We start from the raw sequence: 19,849 nt of genomic DNA on the forward strand, positions 1-19,849 counted from the left end.
GGACTCGATCCCGGGTCTCCAGGATCACGCCCTGGGCGGAAGGTGGTGCTAAACCACGAGCCACCTGGGCTGCCCAGTGTTTATTGTTTTTAAAAGAGTGGTTTTCACCTTGTATGTTGCTGTTCAGAAGTTAAAGCTCTGAGGCAGTTTTAATAGGATTCAAATTTAAAGTGGAACTCTTAAATTATTATTAAAAAATTAGATTGGCACTTTACTCATATAGAAGACTTTTTAGGAAAATCTTTTAAAAATAGGCTTGCTAAAATTTTGAATTTTTAATTTTGACTTTTCATTTGCACTGAGAATATTACTTATTGTAGTGTCTTAAAATATTTTATAAATAGCCATATAGAATACAAAATGTATTAAAGCTTATTAATGAAATGCAAGTCTCTCCCCTCCCCCCGCCCATTCTCCAACTGTGTGATTCCCTTAACTTGGAGTGTAGTATTTTACAACCCTTCAGAGGTTTTCAATGCTAGAATGTTTTAATGCTTTAAAAATGTAGCACTTTAGATCAATCTTATTCTAAAACTGAGAAATTTAAGCAATGTAGAGCTGTTAGAGATAGAATGCTTTCCAGTTTTGGGTAGTTGTTAGAGGTTGGCTTGGGTGAATTTCCAATATCTGAACTGTAGGCTAGAGGAGACCAAAGAATACATCAAATTCCCAGGGAGTTTGAGGAGGAGAGCTCTTGAAAGGGAGGGCAGCTTTCTTAAGGCTTCTGATATGCTGCAGTAGGAAACTCCTTCCAAGTCTCTGTCTTTAGGAATAGTAACCTACGTAAGCATGATTTGACCTCTTTCCTTCACCTCCCTGCCAGCCAGCTTCCCCTCTTATTCATCTTTTTTTTTTTTTTTTTACACTATAGCTTCTAGTATAAAGGATTCTACTCTCCAAGATCCAGGTATATTTTATTTCCACATATTTTAATTTCAGATAAAGGAACTAGACTTAAAAAAAAAAAAAGTACTTAAAAAATAAAATAAATAAATTAAAAAAAATAAAGTACTAAGAAAATAATTTTAAGATGTCAGGAAAGCTTTAAAAAACATTTTTCCTAGTAAGCCAGGCCAAGATTATTGATAGGCATGAAAACGCAGAAATTAAAAAATAACACTAGTGACTCTGTAGAATATTTCTTACCTGTAGAATGCTACCAACATCTTTGCATGGAGCTCTCCATATTTCCTCATTAATCTGTACTTAGAGCGAGTGGCTGCATTTAGAAGTACAGCCTGTGACATGGAACATCTGTGTGTGTTATACAATAAGATACTATTTACATTTAAAAACCACACAAGTCCAAACTATGTACTTATGGTTACATGCATAGGCAATAAAATTATCAAATTGAACTGAAAAAGTAAGTTCCAAATTCACATTCTGCTTTGCTTTGGGTGTGAGAGGAATGCATATGGAAGAGAACAAAAAAAGTGACTTTGTTAAGTATTATATTTTATTTACTTTTAATATATAATAGTTACGTCATTGGCATGGATGATTGGATTATAAGCTGTGTGCTTCTAGCAGAACTTTATCCAAAATGGAATTTTTGGAAAATGTTTCCAAATAAATTTTGTACCAGTAATATATATATATGTTTCTTTATATGAATATATAGGCTAACTTCTTTAATAGATTACTTAAAAATGATTACATTTCATTTATCTTAATAAATTTGTATTGTCCCATAATCTCCAAAAGTATCCAGAAGGGGGCAGCATGAGTTTGTGAAAACTGGAATGTCAGGCATCTAACCTGTTTGTGCCTCCCTTTGGCAACGTTAAAATCCCCCGCTTTTAGAGACCGAGGTATGATAACATGAATGGTGTATGTGACTATACGTATGCTAGCATAGCTGACGTTCACAGCCATTAACAATGAACAAATTAGGTTTCTTTTTAATATATTGTCCTTTTTAAAAAGCTTTTGCCTGAATTAGCTCTTATCACCTTTTTGAATTTAGGCTTTTGTCGTTAATTTGAATGTTACATTTAAAAAGCATTGTTTATGACATGGTCTCTAAAGTCAAGCAGAGTAAACTTTGGTAGTACAAATTAAACAAAATGAAGAGGCCGAAATAACATTTTTCTGAAATATATCACAAGGCACATAATGTGCTGTAACAATCTTTTTTCCTTTAACATTTACTTCTCTTAGATTTGGATACCATTTTTCACGTTTTTATGCATGCAACCTGTCTTTTTGAAGTTAATTTTATTTTCTTAAATTAAATGTTAGAATACGAATGTTTTCTTTTTTTTTTTTAATTTTTTTTTTTTAAAAAAAATTTTTTTTTTTTTAATTTTTTATTTATTTATGATAGTCACAGAGAGAGAGAGAGAGGCAGAGACACAGGCGGAGGGAGAAGCAGGCTCCATGCACCGGGAGCCTGATGTGGGATTCGATCCCGGGTCTCCAGGATCGCGCCCTGGGCCAAAGGCAGGCGCCAAACCGCTGCGCCACCCAGGGATCCCCAAATGTTTTCGAGAGATGTTCTGTTCATCTTTCTGTGTCACATTGTGTATTCCAACATCATATTTAATATTTGGTTAATTAAGTTTATCAGAAATTTTAGAATACTGCTTGAAAAAATTTTTCTCTGGTCACCAGTGAGAATACAAAATAGTATACCTAAATATTTTTGCACATCTGAGATGATTTCTTAAGATACATTTGTAGATGTGGAATTTCTGTATAAAAGGGCATATTGATTTTTAAAAGTGTTTTAAATAGGTATTGCTAAATTATCCCTTAAAATCTTAGGGATAGGTTTTTACCACCTATTAACCCTCCTTACTTTCCATCATCCTTGTTATCTTTTAAGCCTTGCTAATATTCAGGCTTTTAAGTGGATGTATGCAGAGTATGTATACATGAATAGCACCAATTCTCATTTTGAAGACACAAATGCAGTAATGTATATATCAGTACTATTTGGCTATCCATTCTGATTAGCTTATTATTCTTTATAACTTCATGTTTTCCAGATTTTTACTGCTAGCATTTTATTCAAGATAAATAATTTTTCATATTATAGTATTTATGTATTCAGATATCATAATACACCCTGTTATGTAGGAAGCTGAGAAAATTAGTAAGAGACTGTTAGTGTGTGGTCTTTTTGATAGTAATGAGAAAAATTGCATCGTTCTATTCAGGCTATGCTTATATTGTGTTAAACACTCTAGAAATTTAGTTTTCCTCGATCTTAGAAAGGCGTTTTTTAGCTTTTAAGTCATATTTTTTTGGAGTAGAGAAGATTGTATCAGGCATGATTAGTTTTAATAATAGAAGTCATTTGGTACTAAACTTTGTGAATGAAGTGGTTGATTAATTTGAATTTTTATTTTGAGCTGAAGATACAGTATGACATAAAGACTAATTTTTCTTGAGTAACTTAATCATAACTCAATTTTAAAATGAGTTAAAGTCTATCTTAAAATGGCAGAAATTGCAGATCCCTGGGTGACTCAGCGGTTTAGTGCCTGCTTTCAGCCCAAGGCGTGATCCTGGAGTCCTGGGATCGAGTCCCACATCGGGCTCCCTGCATGGAGCCTGCTTCTCCCTCTGCCTGTGTCTCTTCCTCTCTCTCTCTCTCTCTCTCTCTCTCTCTCTCTCTCTCTCTCTCATGAATAAATAAAATATTTTTTAAAATGGCACAAATTGTTAGGCCATAACAATGACTTTTTGAGGTGACTATTCAGTTACGTGCAATGTATTTTTGAATAGTCATTCATTCAGCAAATATTTGAGTGCCTGCTGTATTCCAGGTACTTCAAGAACCAGGCATTTGGTAGTTGATAAGAGGTAGTCCCTATTTGGCAGAATTTCATCCAATGAGGGAGTCATACTAGAAAACAGGCAGGTTTAAAGCAGCAGGGTAAATGTTGTGAAGTACCCTTTTAGGACCGCCTGAGTACCAGTCCCTCAGGGAAGTTCTAGAATGGGCACTTAGTAGGCTAGCTGTGGGTGGTTTTGGAAGACTTCCTAAAAGGGTGACATCTATGGTATTTGAATATATTAGCTTTATGGGTATGTATAGAATCATATGGTACATGAACAACCTTTGTTTGCAGATGTACTTAGTACTGTGTATGTTCGGTGGAGGAGTCTGCAGCCCTTAAGTTCTTACTAGTACCTGCTGGATCTATCTATGGCAAACGCTGGCAGGGATGTGACATATTTGTATATTCCTTTGAAAAAAGTGACCAAGAGATCAGAGTAATGGTTTTGTATGTGCTGCAAGCTAGTTGTATGTGAGACCATTTTGGTACTTTATTTTATCCAACTTAGGGTATTTGGAAGAAACAAAATGCTAAAATATGCGGCTGTCCTGAAAAGTAAACTATTCATGATATTCTTCAAAGGAAAGGTTGGATAAGAGAGTAAAGTGGAATGGAAATGGAATGATAAAAGATTAGAAAGGAAGAATGTATACTAAAAATAACAAATGCCAGTAAGTGTACAATAATTTTTTTAAGTCATATCTGGGTTTTTTTCTTAGACATTGGTGAAAGCTTTCAAAAGAAGCTGGAGAAAACTTTTTGCTGTTGGCATGTGGAGCCTACAACAATGAACCACTGGTTATTGATGTCAGGTGGAGCAGGGAACCAAGTAGACCCAGATCTGTATCTTCATTTTGGGGTGACTTTAAAAGTCATTGTGGAGCTCTAGCAACACTTTCTGTAAAGTGTTTGGAATTAATGCCCAGCCTATGATAGGAACTCATTAAATCATTATTATTCTGTTACTATTATTATTTTTAAAGATTTTATTTGGGCAGCCCGGGTGGTTCAGCAGTTTGGTGCCTGCCTTCGACCCAGGGCATGATCCTGGAGACCCAGGATCGAGTCCCACGTTGGGCTCCCTGCAGGGAGCCTGCTTCTCTCTCTGCCTGGGTCTCTGCCTCTCTCTCTCTGTATGTCTCTCATGAATAAATTAAAAAAAAAAAGATTTTATTTACTAGAGAGAGAGTGTGTACATGAGCCAGGGGGAGGGGCAGAGGCAGAGGGAGAAGCAGACTCGCCACTGAGCAGGGAGCCCCATGCGGGCTCAGTCCCAGGACCCCAGGATCATGACCTAAGCCAAAGGCAGACACTTACGGACTGAGCCACCCAGACGCCCCATTTTATTAGACGCCCATTTTATTATTTCTTTTTTTTTTTGCTCTTTCAGCCATTTCTTTTTATTTACAGTTTGTGTTCAATGCAAATCAATTCCATAACATGAGAAGTTACTATGAATCAAAGCATAAATACACAAACACAATATACAATCCAAAACTGATGTACAGCATTCAGGGATGAAACAAAACATAATGTTCATTCACACACACAGTAGCTTGAGATCTGTTGGATATTGTTGTTCTGGTGTAGGTTCCTAAAGATGGGAAAAATGACTTTGGTTATCAAGACTACTGTGGCCATATTAGATACTGGAACATCTAAGCATCAGTGTGTGACCATGCGAACAAAAGACCTTAGAGTGTCTATTTTTAAAAAGCTTTCTGTGCATCGAGGCAGTTGTGAAAAGATTTACTTTCCAGAATCAAGCCCACTTTAGGCTTAGGACCAGGTTCTAACTATCTAAAAATATTGACTAACAGAAAGTGTTCCAAATGTGGCTATTCTGATTCAGAGTTTTGTTTTTTTTTTTTAAAAAAAGTATTTACAGAAAAAGTATAAAAGTTTTTCCGAATTTAATGTAAGCAAGCTTCCAGTCTTCACTTCCCAAATACTTGATTTATGATTTTTGGCTCCCGCACATATTTTGCCTTTTTTAATTTCAAGATTTGTTGATTTTACCTTCAAAACAGATCATTTTTTAAATTGTAAGAAGTACTCCATCTATGTAGAAATAAGCATTTTGAAATTAGTTGAAGTCAACGTACTTCCACTCTTTGGAATCAGTTTAGCTAAATGAATCTGGCACCCTTGTTCAATAGGAATAAGTGATAAGTATTTAAGCAAAATTTATTCGTTATGCTTCACAATCGGGGGTATATTCCAATCCATCATTGCCCTGGCACATGTCAATTACTATATAAAAAAATCAAATGCAATGTCAGACCCAAAGCCTCAGAGGAAAGAGTTCAGTTCCCAAGAAACAGTGATAGCTTAACAATGTAAAACTTTTATCTAGAGTACATAGGCATTAAATTAGTACTGCTGAAACAATGCATTGAGGATTTACAGTAACACCTGGAAGTTCCTTCTAATGTACATATAAATAGAATCATGGAAGCTTTTTGTATTAACCGTTTTATGGCCTTAAAGATTTAATGAACCGAATGAAAACTGAATCTGTTCACATCCCATCTTTTACATCTCGGTAAGAGAAAATCTATTCTCATTTTCAAGGTAGAATTTTACATGTCCATACTTCTTAAGCCACATTTAAAGAAATTATCTCTTATCTAATCTTGGATGTGGTCTCTTCATCTTGTACATGAAACTCCAGTAGATTTAATAGACATTCATCATCTAGTCAAACCCTTCACATGTTCTTCAAACCAATCAAATTTGGGATCCTCAACATTTTGTGTCAATAAGGTGTGGAATTAGCAGATTCAATGAAGACCTGTTTATTTTTCCTTGTCACACTGGATGTCTAGACGCCATTTGGATTGGGTTTAGAAGATGGGGAAGTATAGACGTTTCTTGGCCTGAGTCTTTTAACAGTAGAGATGTAGAAGGGAGAACGAGATCACGAAGAGACTGGCTGTTGACAGCAGAGCACCGCCAGTTGGTGTGGTGGTGGTATTTGCTGGATTTGGGGCAGTCGAGGTACTCTGGGAGGAGTTACTTGAAAGTGTTACAACAGTTGTTTGATTTGAATAAATCTGCGTGGGTAGGAGCAGCGCCAGGAGCAGCAGCCCCAGTCCGAGCCTGGCCACCATCGCTCTGCCCATGTCCGCTCCGTCGGCGTCGGTGCGCGGCGCGTGTCCCTGGCTGTGGGGCGAGTGCAGGACGCGGGCTCGGGGCGGGCACAGGCGAGGTGGGGAGCGCGGCCGGCGGGACCTTATATCCATTTTATTATTTCTATTTGCAGTTACCTACATTCTCATTTGGATGATAAAGGTCTAAATCTGGGGAATGTATTCATTCATTTCCAGCTTTATAATGACTTCATTATAGTTACACTTTGTTCCTGTATCAGGAACAACTTTTCATTTCCTTGTTTCCTTGATGGCCAGGTGGTTTTAGGATCTGCCCAAATGAGGGATGAGTTCCCTTTCTCTCTCAGTGTAACTGCATCTTTTTGTTGCATGAGACAGAACTTTCAGGAGATTAGCAACTAATTTCCTAGAAATTGCACTCGAGTATTGTGCTTTGCCTGCTCACTACCCGAACATTAGTGTTCTTGTCTGAGTGGCCCCAACTGTGTCATTTCTAATGGAAATTTGTGGGCAGATTACAGAAGAGCTTGACTATTACCCTTGCGAAGCCTTTGGCAGCTTGACCCCAGATGTTCAACGGGGACGTTTGACTCTAATTTACTGCTTTACTTAGGCATAAATTATTGGCGAGGCACAAATTTCTTGCTTAATTGTGGACACTGAAGGTTAGGTTTCTCTAATGTTCTTTGATAGAGACTTAAAAAGCAAGCCAGAAACAAAAAAGTATTTTTAGTATATATTTTCTAGTAGTTTATTGGTAGGAGGTACACATATTCTTTTAGTATCTCCAGTTTTAAAAATGGGGTCAGTATCTATGAACCCACTTATTTTCATGAGAAGGTAAAAAAGATATTCCATAATTACATCAGAGGCATAAATTCAGTGTTTATTTCTTGTAAGGATGCAGGTGTAATTGGGGTAAATAGGTTGAGGCTGAGCCAACAGATTCACAGTCACTAGGGGAGATAGATTTAGTGCCTTTCACCTTTCTGAGTGAGACATCAGAAAATGGAAGGCCAGGACCAACAGCCACTAGGAGTCGAAAGTCTCTGACCTCTGAGAAGGGGGGCCCTTTGTGACAGGAGACTTTAACTCTTGAATGTGTGTAACCCAAAGTTTGGGGGCTCGTGGGTGGCTTAGTAGATGCGTCTGTCTGTGGCTTAGGTCGTGATCTCAGGGTCTTGGGATCCAGCCAAGGGGTTGGGCTCCAGCTCAGCAGGGAGTTGGCTTCTCCCTCTGCCTCTGCCACTCTCCCTGCTTGTATGTGTGCTCTTTTGCTCACTCTCTCAAATAAATAAATCTTTAAAAAAAAAAGGAATTTTGATTATTTTCAGTCTGCAGTGTTGACTTTCTCAGTCTCTAAGACCCAACAATATGTAAGTGAAATTAAAGGAAGCTTGTTAACATTTTAAAGACACGAAGTGAAAAGTTATAAAGTAAATTCAAAACAGTGTGAGGAAACATTCAGGAACAGTGGGAAGTGATCATTGAGTTGTTGGATTGAATACTTTTATTGACTTACATTGTTAAAAGTGCTAAAAACTTTATTAATGTAATTTTAAGGTAGTATTTGACAGTGATGATTATGCAGGTGGAACTATACAGATTAGATTAAAGCAGAGATACTAATATGAAGAGAAAATACAGAAAAAGAAAACTAATATATTGAAGAATTATAAACATCTTTCTGTTTCCTGGTAGATGCCTAAACATTGGCAACTCCTTCAGAAAATACATTTACATTTTAAAAGATAGAATGTATGGTATATAATAACAATGGTAAAAATAATACTACCATTATCTTTTGTATGCATGATATGCTAGTCACTGTGCTAATTTCTTTGTGTATATTTCATTCACACAGTAATTCTTTGAGGCGCGGTCATTGTTAATCACATTATACAGAGATATGAGGTTCAGAGAGGTTAAATAACTTCCCACAGTCACACAGTTAGCAAGTGGTAGAGCTGGAATTTGGTGCTATCTAGTCCGACTTGATGGTCTGAGCTTATCCACTGTGCATACTGCCTCCTACTAGATGTCATTATGTATTTAAAAATAATTGTATTTCTCCAAATTTTATCTGTTATTTTCATTATCGATTTATGTAGGTATATGACTTTGATGCATACATACTTTTAAATTGCTAATTTTTGAATATTTATCTTGCACTTTGTAGAACAAAACAGCCATTCTTTCAAATTTCTATATCCTACTTTTCCTTTAGACAACTGTGCATTGCCCACTTCTCTTGTATTTACCCTTTAGTTTTCATCTTTGATCATTCAGCTTTGGAGTTTTTTAAACTCCTTTTGCCTCCTATTACTTATAATACATTATTTGCTTTTTAAAAACATGTTTTAGGGGCAGCCCGGTGGCTCAGCAGTTTAGTGCCGCCTTTGGTCCAGGGCCTGATCCTGGAGACCCGGGATCAAGTTCCACATCAGGCTCCCTGAAGGGAGCCTGCTTCTCCCTCAATCTGTGTCTCTGTCTCTCTCTCTCTCTCTGTGTCTTTCATAAATAAATAAAATCTTAAAAAAAAAATAAAAACATGTTTTAGCTGCAATTTTACATGTTTAACACAACATTGAAAATGTTTGACAGAAGAAATAGCTAAGAAGGTAAAAGGTCACCTGTTATCCTTGTACATATAAGAGAATCACAATGAACATTTTGATAGCTTTCCCTGTGGCCTTTTAAAATCTGCCTACTGTATACTTGTGATTATATCGTAGATAATAGTTATCTGAGCACATTGCATCTTCATTTAATGTTAACTTTTCCAAGTTATCTTATTCATGAAAGTAGTTTTTAATGATTGTATAACCTACCATATTTATGTGAGGATACCATATTTACTTAGCAGTTCTCCAACTTTGGATATGTAGATTGTTCCTAACTTGAACATATGTATTATACCATCTTTTTAAATTAAAATTATGGTTGTTCCCTTGGATAGATTCCATGAATTTTTTTAAGATTAGAACCTCAGAATTTTCGTGTTTTTAAGGTGACTGAGGTATAGTAGCAAATTATTTTCTACACTCATTGCCCACTTCATTGTCTCTTACCAGCATAAAATGTTTGTATTTACTTCCATGCTTCAGTTGCCATACCTGTAAAGTGGAAATAATAATTATACCTACCTCAGAGGGTTGTAGTGAGACTGATGAATTATAACATTTGGAATTTAGCCAACTATTTAGAATAATACCCAGCACAAAGTAAGAACCCAATAAATGCTGGGTGTTTGCTATTATAATTTCTAAAATCTTTGGCTAAATGGATAGGTGGAAAGAATATCTTGTTTCAATTTGCATTTTTTTGGTTACTTGAGATATTGAAATTTCTCTATGAAGATTTTAATGATTTTTTGAGACATTTTTTGTCCTTTGCTTATTTGTTTTTCTTGGGGATTTTAGTGCTTGTATGAATGCTTAACTTAATTGAAATGTTAAGCATATGTGCTTTCTATTCAAATTTTCTCCTGTTCTTACATAATCTATCCTTTTTCTGTGTAGCTTCTTGCATATTTTTGAAGCTTGGAATCTTTCCCTATCCAGAAATATGATGAAATTTGATTTAAAAACAATGACTGGACTAAGAACAAACATCAGATACTTTATCAGAAATTATGGGGTGAGAAAAGAAGGCTGATGGACTTTTTTTTTTTTTTTTAAGAGAGGGAGGGAGAGAGATGAGGGAAGGGGCAAAGTGAGAAGCAGAGGGAAAGAGAATCTTCAGCAGGCTCCATACCTAGTGTGGAGTCCAGTACAGAGCTGAATCTCATGACTCTCAGATCTTGATCTGAGCCGAAGTCAAGAGTCAGATGTTTAACCCACTGGACCACCTAGGTGCCCCATTTTACATCAAATTCATTTTTTTGGGCTGTTTAATTAATAAGGAAGCAGTTGAAGAAAGATGGAATTCTGATTAGCCCGCTATTACCAATTGTATATAGTGAATGAGGAAATTAAAACTTGTTTCTAAAAGCTTTATTTTTGGGGCTCCTAGGTGGCTCAGTTGGTTAAGTATCTGTCTTCAGCTCAGGTCGTGATCCCAAGGTCTTGAGATCGAGCCCCGTGTTGGCCTCCCTGCTCAGCGGATTGTCTGCTTTGCCCTCTGCCCCTCCCCCTGCTCATGATCTCTCATGCGCTCTCTCTCTCTCTCTCTCACAAATCTTTAAAAAATATTGAAGTCCTATTTTCATATAGAACATAAACATTAGATGGTTAGTCACTGTTTTGGTTGGATTACATGGTCTTTATTTTCCACAACAGCTATCAAAGAAAAAGCTCTCTACCTTTCTTTTTCCTTAAAAAAAAAAGGGGGGGGGGATGAACTATGGATTTCTAAAAAAAAATTTTTAAACTAGTTTCATGAAAATATGGAAATGAGATGAATACTTCTAGGCTCTTTTTTTCCTTCAGGTAGAATATTTAAAAGTGATAAATCATGCATCTTAACTGCACATTTATGTTCCATAGAAAGAGTTCTGGGAAGTATGAGAAATAATGATTAAGAGAATAGCGAGATTGATTTATGACTAAAAGAAGCTGGTCATTTATAGCTTGTCAAATGATGGGCATATTTAAAAGGAAAGACAGTAGTTATCATATATTTAGAGAATACTCAGAAAAATTGGGGGGGAGTTAAGTGATTGCTCACGAAATGAAAAAGAATAATTTAGAAAATAAATTAGTAAAAGTAGGGAAAATATATGTATGTAATTTATATTGGGAACTGTTAGAATGCAGGATCATCTCCCCAGAGAGCTAGTGGAAGGGATAAACTAGCTGTCTCTAATTTCTGTAATTCACGGCAGATGTTTAGGAACTGGTTACATAAGAGGTTTCTGGGAATGGTTTAAAATGAAGTCTTGTAAAATGCATAAGGTCAGGTTGGATGACCTAGGTGGTATATTCTGACTCTATCAGATTCTGTGATAGTTTGTGGCATTCTGCTGCTTAGCACTAATGTATTGTGAGGATTATTTACTGGCAAACTCAATGAGACCTTGGTTGAGGATCAAAATTATCTAGAAAGAAAAATTAGCCCTGCAATATATATGTTTTGGTCCAGTATCTCCCTCCATTTCCTTGTCCAGTTATCTTAATTTTTTTCATCAAATAAAAATACAGTTTTCATTAAGCATTCTGTTTATTATTGTTAGCCTTTGCTTTTAATTAGCTTTTGATGTCATTGATATGTATTGCTTCTAGGGCAGAATTAATAGTATTTGGGCAAAAAATAGTATAGTGCAGAATTATTAAGATTCAACATGAATAATCATGTTGATGCAATCACTTATAAAGTGATGTTCATGCAATCACTTATAAAGTACTGAACAAGTTGATAGGATGTTCAGTCCATGCTGTACAAGTTTTGAGTATCAAAACAGTGAAAAATTGTACTTGGTGCTCATGAGTCACACTCTGTAAGTCTGTCCTAGCAGTGGTTGTGGAGTGTCTTCTGTGAGACATTTAACTGGCGTAAGGGAATAAAATACTAAAGCTCTTGCTTATATCCTTTTTTTTAACTTTAAGAAATTGAGCTTCTGACCATTTGGTAGATGGAAGGAAACTGTATCTCACTTATTTCTTACATTCCGTGGGCACATATTACCTGGGGAAAGAGCAGACCTGCTACTGAGAGGAGGCAACAGCATTGCTCTTGCAAGGTGTGCTTGTCTGGTTCCTCACCCGGCTACCACAAAATGGGCACAGAAAATGATGATGGAACATATTTCCGATGGAACTTCAGTATCTTTTAATCAGCAACTTTATGGTTTAAGGCAGCGATCATTTGGTCAGTTTGGCGGGAGGGTGGCCAGAAAATGTGTATTTATATAACGTTTGTGTTTACATCCAACAATCATTAGCAATGAAATCCTTCTAAAGCTGTATATTATATTTTGAGGTGTTGGTTAGTGCTGACATAATTAACCTTAGACACTTAAGAAGGTGTCTCCTTTCATCTCAAATTTGTTTATTTAAATGTTTTATTTATGTTTTTACAATTTATGTTTATATTTGTTTTATTTTTTATTTATGTTTTTATAATAAAATGTTTTATTTTTTAAATTTTATTTTTTTGAGAGAGTGAGCACATGAGCAGGGAGGGACAAGCAGACTCCCCATGGAGCAAGGAGCCAGACAGGGACGGGGTAGTGGGGCGCCATCCCAGGACTCGGATTTCATGACCTGAGCTGAAGTCAGGTGCTTAACTGAGCCACCCAGGAGCCCCGAGTTATTTTTTTGTTATATATATTTTAAAGATCCTATTTATTTGAGAGAGCATGAGCAGTGGGGAGTGGTAGCAGGAGAGGGAGAAGCAGGCTCCCCGCTGAGCTAAAGCCTAACATGGGAGCTGAATCCCAGGATCTGAGATCATGATCTGAGCTAAAGGCAGACTGACCCTTAACCAACTGAGCCACCCAGGTGTACCCCCAAGTCATTCTTTTAAAACATATTTTTTGTGTGTGGTTTACAATGTACATGATATATTGGCACAGGAGCACATATATAATTTTTAAATATACATACAGTGGGAATACATTACAACTTTTTTTTTAAATGAATGGGTATGTGATCAAAAAAGTAGCATAGATGCATGAGGTTCACATTTTTTAGTTGTATTATTTTAATTACACAATTTAAATGTCTTATGCATAACCCCCTTACAGCGTCCTTGACGTTAAGTCACATTTAGGTGACTTTTCCAGGTTAAAGTGGAACAAAGTAGAATGAAATTAATTGAATTATGGAATGAGTCATTGTAGGTGAAGTAGATGTTCAAGAACCAAGATCCCTGGAATTTAATAATTTAATAATAAAAGAATTGTGGTAATTCATTTGTGGGGAAGCTGGGTCTAAATGAGAGATAGGAGTTACTAAATATTATTTAAGAAGTGCTTCTTTAGTAATTTTGAGGACAGATAAGAAACCAAGTTAATTGCATTTTAGCAAATCTTTTAAGTGCTTTCATTTAACAGATAGCTGAGAATTATTTATCATTACTCTGTTCATTGTTTGAATTAAAATTAATACCAAAGTGGTGCTTGAGAATGGCCTTTTTTCCTTTTACATTTAAATAGGCTAGACATTTGCTTTGTTTATACCATTAATTTGTTTTCACACAGCCTGTGAAGGTAACCATCAACCCACAATTAATTAGTGGAATCAAAATTAATGAGGTTTTACTGTATTGGGCTATTTCCACTCTAGGCCAGTTTTCTTCACACGAGTTGGACTAGCATTTTTTTGAAAGAAGAAAAATTAGATTTATTTTAATCCATATTTAAAAAGCAGAGAACCATCTTTTCTTGTGAGTTAAGTACCTCTAATAACTATGCTTTCTTGGGCTTAGCAGTATTGATTTTTTTGTTTTGTTTTGTTTTCTGTCTTGATTATTTTGGCTATTTCCAGACTGTTGCTTATTACAGTAAAGCTAGAGTTAACTCTTCAGATGCTTATTTTCATTTACAGGGATGGTATGTCATTTTTAGTTTGGACCACACATTTTTTTTGTGTGTGGGGGTGGGGCATGTCATTTTCCTATTTTCATCATTATTGCACTGTGTGAAAGAGGAACAGAACTGTTCTTCAAAGCATGTTTGTGTAAGTGTATATGTGGTACTGAGGTACTAGTTTTTCGTGTGGTAGTGAAAAGCTAGAATTTTTTGAATTAAGTTTATTTTTTCCCTTCAGAATATGATTTAATCTACTTTTTTTTGTTATAAATTTATTTTTTTTGGTGTTCAATTTGTCAACATATAGAATAACACCCAGTGCTACTTTTTAAAAGAAGATCCTTTGCTGTTATTTAGTATTTCTTTTGTCCTTTATTTTTACTAATAACAGTGATAAGATGATGTAGAGTAATAACAGTGATAAGTCTTTTCTTGAGGGTGGATTACATTTTCTTGAATTTTTAAATTTTCCCACCTGTATATATAAATGGGGAGGGTGAAAATTGAAACTTCTCTTGGGGAGTTGATGCCTGGAGATTAAGTTCCTCATAGGAATGGGGAAGCCTTTGTTTGTTTGTTTACTAAGTGTCTGCAGTCCTCTCTCTGCTAGGTTATAAACCATCCTACCGTAAGACATTTGGCAGAGAGAATGTGTTGGTCAATAGTTGTCAGTACTTCTGTATCCCCTTGGATGTTAAGATCTACCTGTAGATTGTAGCTTGAGGAGCACAAAACATAGTAAAGAATCTTGGTGAAAATTCACCTGTTGTTGGAAACTTCACCCCAACTCCTGCCTCTCTTTGAAATGGAATACCAAGAGTGCACCTGGACTCAGATGACTGTGGACTTGGGGGCCAGCGAGTCAGCTAGTGAGGTATATGGCATCAGTGAAGCATTATCTCATTTTTAAACATTTTTTATTTTTTTAAAAGTTTTTATTCATCTGAGAGAGAGAGGGGGAAGGGGTGAGAGCACATTAGCAGGGGGGAGGGGCAGAGGGAGAGGCAGAAGCCCCAATGGGGGCTCATTCCAGGACCCCGAGATCATGACGGGAGCTGAAGGCAGATGCTTCACTCACTGAGCCACCCAGGGGCCCACAGTAGTTCATTTAAAGATGAGGAGCTTGTGAGTCAAAGTAGCAGAGTCACAAGCAGTGGCGGGTGTTGTGTGCACTGTGGCAGATGGGTACCTGATTAAAGGGCGTGGACAGATGAAAAGAAATGTTCTCCAGAAGGCATTCTTTTTAGTAAATCATACATAGAGGAAAAGATCCCTGCAAACATTTATTTCGTATATGAGAGAAATAAAATGATTCCTTTTTGGCAATTTGATGTTGCTAAATAGTAATAGTAGTTAATCATTAATGTGGCAACCATCCCTTTTTGTGAATTGAAGGATGGATATATTTGATAAATACAAAGTTGTTACTAACGGTAATCTGTAGAAATGCAAAGCATCCATGTATCAAACTGTTATCTTTGGTTAGCAACGTATGTCTGGTGGAACTCATTTTATGTGGTCTGAAATATCTTTGCCCTGTTTTATCCTAACTTTGCCATATTTAAATTATTTTTTTTGTAGTTTGCCACTTTATTTTGATTTATTATTTAATTATAAAGCTAATTTTTGTGTGCCATAGTCAGCTACCCCTCAGTCCTTATGTCTTTTTAAAGGAAGAAATCATGTTTTATGTTACAGTTGAATGCTTATCAGAGAACAAGATTAAGCTTAAAAAATGCTTGTTTAGGAAAATTCTATTTGATGTTTTAATAAAGGTTTATAACATGATTTTTCTGAACTTGGTTTTTTAACTTAAAATTAGTAAATACCTGCTATGCTGGTTGCTGGTTATAGTATTTAAATCATTGTATAACAAAAAATACAAATAAAGCTAACACGGAATAAAAGATTAACATACCTGAATTTGAGAACAAAGTAGATAGTTAAATCTTACTGTCTTTGCTTTATTCATGCTCTGCTTCATTCAAAAATTGATTTTATGTTGTTTACAAAAATAAACATTATTCAGTAAGATAAAAATGAAGCTAAATGATGAAGAGAAACTGAGAGGAGAAGGTAGAGGAGGCCAAGAGTCCTCCTGCAGAAGTGCGTGTCCCCCTCACCCCCACTGTGATGAGTAGAAAATTCAGGCCTAGGTGTCTTACTAGCCAGAATGTGAAAGGAATCAGCTACAGCAGTTTTCTCCAAAGTGTGTTCCTCCAAAACTCAGTCTTCTAAGACTACCGTGGAAAATAAACTTTGAGATGAGCGATAACTGTGTTCCCCTCATAGAGATAATTCTATTCACATCAGCCTGTTACAGGTTCTTTGAAGGTCTGTGGTAAAATCAACAACTGTAACTTGCGTTTTCTCAGCACATTTGGCCACCCCTACCTCTTTTCATTTGATACCTGTCAACATTTCCCATTCATTGCCGCGTTGAGATGTACCAATCAACGTGGCATTGTTCTTTAGCTAAAAATGTTTGCTTTGGTGAAGCCCAGCCCAATGAGATTTGAAAAGTTTCTCCTTTGGATACCACTGAAGGGATAAGCCATATATATGTAGTGCAATGGGCCTCATCCTCAATATTATTCACAATATATATATAGCGATGTGTGGCTGTTTTCATATGGTTTCACCTAAGAACTAACTGAAAGCATAGTCTATTAAATCACTAAAAGGTTCTGTTTTAAATAGCTTATAAATTGTCTTAAAAATTTAAATACCTTAACTTTTTAATTGTCCAGATTGTGAATTCAGTTCTCTGTTGCTAGTGAACATCTTTACCGTCTTTGGTTATTTATATTCCATCTTGTTTTAAAAGGAATTGAAAGGCAGAAAACTAGAGATGAGCAGAGAATACACAGCAGAATGTTTAATTGGCTATTGTGTGTTCATTGAGGGGGTGCACCTGCTGACATTACAGACAAGCTGTGAAGCACATCTACACATAATACAAAATATCTGTGGCTCTTGAAAGGCAGGATTGTAGCTGAGGGACCAGGAGAGTATTGTTTTTGAGCCAAGAAGCAGGAAAGAACATAGGTCCAAAATGACAGTCACAAACAGAAGGAAGCACTGCAGAAAGCCCGCTCTAGCAGCTAACAAAGGAAAGTTCGTACTGTGGAAGCAGAACGCATAATAACAGATCAATTTTTTTCCAGCTTTGCCTGCCCCCCTGTATGGCGATCATTTTAGTAAGGTCATCTTCCGATTTGAACAGCAGATTTTCCAAGGCATCTTTTCCATCTTTAATCTGGGATTAATTTAGCATTTTTTAAAGTGTTGTCACGATTGAACTGGGTGTTTCATGTATAATGTGAAGGAACACATTTCTTGACACAACGTAATACTGTGGTGGGTTTTCAGCAGTGATGAATGTATAATTAATTTTGGTTTATGTTATTGAGGGCCAGATACATTTTATTCTGAATTTAATCTAAAATATAATCATTCTTCTTTTTAGGCAAGAGTGCAGCACTGCATCTGCTCTGTAGCCAGTGACCACTCAGTGGGACTCCTAAGTCTGCGAGAGAAGAAATGCATTATGCTGGCATCTCGTCATCTTTTCCCTATTCAAGTAATCAAGTGGAGGCCTTCTGATGATTACCTAGTAGTGGGATGTTCAGATGGCTCTGTATACGTCTGGCAAATGGACACTGGTAAGAACAAGTGTTAAGAGATAGACTAGAAAATTAAATGGAAAATTAATTTGATTTCCTGGAAATTAAAAAGTCTTTTATGTGAGGAAAATAGCCTTAAGATGTAAAAATGGTTGCTGCATTTACTTCTGAGTGTTATCATCATTGTCAACAAAGAACTATTTAAATTTTCCTCTCATTTGTTGTACTATGCCAATTACTTTAGGGTAGCTCACTGATCTTCAAAGGAATGCAGTTGAAGACAATATACAGACTACAACAAGACAAAGGCAACAGACTAAAAAATAAGTGATTTCTATAGAATTCATGATGGAAAATGTGAGCAAGATTAAGGAACCCATTTTGTATCAAGTTCAGAAACAGTGGAAGAAGAAAAAATTCTTTTATTTAAACAGCAGGAAAGCAGTATGAAGTAGTTAATTAGAGGAGGTAATTGAAACGAACGTTTCAAGATCTAGAGAGAACATTTAATATTTCAAGTTTCAGAAATTTTACATATGGGGCATAATATAGAACAAGTCATGTGTAGCTCAGAAGTACACACACAATTATGTGTAATGTTTATACACAGAATCTTAAGATTTTCCATGGGAAATTTTTAAGTGTGTAACTAAACATTTTCTGCTTTAGACTTTTTTTTTTTTTTTCTGCTTTAGACTTTTAAAAACACATTTTATTCTACTTTTACTCTTTTAAGTCATCTTCTATCCGTGATTAAAGCCTTTATGTATCTAGTTGTACTATAGAATACTTCTACCAAATTTTCTTTTCTTCATCTTTCTTTGTTTTAAATAGTCCTTTTCCAAATCAGGCTATAAACATATTTCTGCTTGGACTGTGGTGCAATAGGGAGTTCTACTAAGTCCTTCTGTAAAAATAGTCACAGTCTTCTTCGTGGATGTTATTTATGGTCCTTGTTTTAGCTGGTAGTGCATAGGCAATCTTGCCAAGAGGGAACATCTTGGAGAGTGTCAGACTTCTTTTATATTTAATTTTTCTTTTTGTTGTCTGATTGAGGGTCATACTTTCTGTCAAAATTTAAGTCACAAGTGTATTAGAAAAGAGAGATGAACTGAAATCTCATTACTCAGTGATAAATATTAACATTTTAGCATATTTATTTCGGTCTTGTTTCTGTGCATTTTTAGAAATAAAATTGCTGTCACCTACATATGTAACTTTGTACCTTTTGTATTCATTTTTGTGGTATTCCGTCTGGTGGGCAGCACTGTTTCATATTTGGTGGTTTTGTCTGCCCCATGAACTAAATATACTGAGTTTGTGTTGGGCTCTGGAGTCAGACTACTTGGTTTTGATTTAGGATTGACTGTTTATTTGCTATTAATGAGATCTGCTGTAACTTACTGGACTTTTGTCTCTCAACTTACTCCGCTGTAAAATGGAGATTATAATAGTTCCTATCTTATGGTAGTGCTGGGAGAATAAAATGAGATACTTACCTGCTGTATAGTAGACATATGTAAATGTGTGTATGTGTATGTGAAATCAAAACTTGTGCGTGTTCATATTGGCTAATAATGTTATTAATAACAGTAATAACAAGAATCCTGCTTTCCTTGTTACTTTGTTGAACTTGGGAATGTGATCTTACGTTTAGAAATATTTATGTTGATTAATATTAAAGAAAATAAGTTTTTACAGCAGTAATGTTCAGAAAGCACTATTTTAAAATATAAATATTAACCGTTGATATAGCACAAATACTAGAATATGGTAAACTTGTCTAGGACTTTTAAAAATTAAAATATTGTAAAAGAGAATATCATTTTTCTGAATTTTTCAGTACTT

General features: G+C 35.8%; 1 protein-coding gene across 7 annotated transcripts in view; it reads left to right on the forward strand.

Moving 5' to 3' along the window:
• The window catches only part of WDR7 (WD repeat domain 7), a 358,780-nt gene that overhangs the window by 49,969 nt on the left and 288,962 nt on the right, over positions 1-19,849 (forward strand). For all 7 annotated transcript variants that reach the window (XM_041739724.1, XM_041739725.1, XM_041739719.1 and 4 more), the window contains one exon: positions 17,845-18,040. In XM_041739724.1, coding sequence (XP_041595658.1) covers positions 17,845-18,040 — 196 coding nt within the window. The remainder of the gene's footprint in view (positions 1-17,844; positions 18,041-19,849) is intronic.

The sequence above is a fragment of the Vulpes lagopus genome, chromosome 24, assembly GCF_018345385.1.
Source record: "Vulpes lagopus strain Blue_001 chromosome 24, ASM1834538v1, whole genome shotgun sequence".
NCBI classification, from domain to species: Eukaryota; Metazoa; Chordata; class Mammalia; order Carnivora; family Canidae; genus Vulpes; species Vulpes lagopus.